We start from the raw sequence: 1491 nt of genomic DNA, 5'->3' as shown, positions 1-1491 counted from the left end.
GGATTAAAATTTCAATTATTTAATTTTCTATGAAGTGCATGAGTACAAATACTTCTGTACATTAATTGTGATTAATTTCACTAGAAAATGTAATGACCAACATGTACATGTACTGTACACTTGTAATCTCTCTCTCTTCTCTCTCTCCTTTCTCTCTCTCTCACTCTCTCTCCCTCCCTCTCTCTCTCCCACTCTCACTCCCTCTCTCTCTCTTTTTCTCTCTCTCTCCCTCCCTCCTCCTCTCAGATTGAAGACACTGATGATTACAATTCAGTTGAAATTCAGGAGGTTCTTCTTAACATGAGGAAGCAGAGACTGGGTCTCATACAAACCCCTGACCAGTTGAGGTTTTCGTATGTGGCCATACTCCAGAGGATATGGAAGAGAATGGCCGACGCTGACGATGAGAAGAGAAGCCAAGAAGAAGAGGAGGAGGATGATCTACCAGGGAGTGAATCTGAGGAGATTGAAGATGAAGATGGTAAGAGAGAGAGAGGGAGGGAGAAAGATGAAAGAATTACCTTAAGCCTACTATTATTTGCGTCTACTAATTTTAGTGAAATCAGCAAAAGTCATGTTTAGCGTTACTAATTTTAGCGTTTTTAACCAAATTAACTATAAATAATAACCATTGTAATGAATAATAATTATTTTGGCATCTATTTAATTTAGCGGTTTAAAGCTCTTTCGCTAATATAGCTAAATTTAGTAGACACTAAAAATAGTAGGCTTAAGGTACGTGTAATAATTAAAATACATGCATTCATAAAAGATGGATGAGTAGCAATGTATAATTTAAAATAATTTTTATAGTGCCTAAAGCTAGGTTTACATTTGACGAAATAGTCAAAAGTACATTGGCGATGCAAAACCACTTTAAAGTTGGCACAAAATTGGCCAAATTATAATTTTTCACTCGTTTGCATTGCGTTTTGTGGTGAGCATGAACCAGATTTTAATCAGTTGCAATAAAAGTCAAGCAGTTTTCCCACCATTTAAAATTTAAAACTGAATTTATTTATTTTGTAGATGAGTCGGGTCAGAATGGTACCCAGAAGGTCAATATTTATAAAGATCAGGACTTCAGTAATGATGCTCCGCCCCCTATACCGCCCAGACCACCAGACATGATAAGGAATGAATCACCTTCTCCTCCTCCTCCACCAAACCTACCACCACCAGGTATTCATTAATTAATTATTATAATTTTATTATTGAAGTAATTCTTAATTTTATTACATTTTGTCCATTTTTATGATTTTTTTATTTTTGCTCAAAAAAATTTGACAAAAATGAAAGGGAGAGAATTCTTCATTTTTATAATTTTTCCTGATACATATACATGTTTTTATGTTGTGTAGAAAGTTTGAACTGATTCCGACCAAAAGTAAATTTTTTTACGAATTTTTAAAGTTGCTCCAAAATCAGACAAAAGTCCCTGTACTATAGTACAAGGTCATTAGCCAAATTTCGCCAAAAATGAAAAGTGGA

General features: G+C 34.5%; 1 protein-coding gene across 1 annotated transcript in view; it reads left to right on the top strand.

The window, feature by feature from the left end:
- Positions 1-1182, top strand: part of LOC109589218 (tyrosine-protein phosphatase non-receptor type 1-like) — a gene marked incomplete at both ends in the record, with an annotated part of 3442 nt that extends 2260 nt beyond the window's left edge. Inside the window, 2 exons of the mRNA XM_020005327.1 lie at positions 211-481; positions 1030-1182. Coding sequence (XP_019860886.1) covers positions 211-481; positions 1030-1182 — 424 coding nt within the window. The remainder of the gene's footprint in view (positions 1-210; positions 482-1029) is intronic.
- Positions 1183-1491: the final 309 nt, after the last annotated feature.

The sequence above is a fragment of the Amphimedon queenslandica genome, unplaced genomic scaffold, assembly GCF_000090795.2.
Source record: "Amphimedon queenslandica unplaced genomic scaffold, v1.1 AMPQUscaffold_11530, whole genome shotgun sequence".
NCBI lineage: Eukaryota > Metazoa > Porifera > Demospongiae > Haplosclerida > Niphatidae > Amphimedon > Amphimedon queenslandica.
Note: the sequence above shows the minus strand (reverse complement) of the source record. Positions and strands in the feature narration are given on the sequence as shown.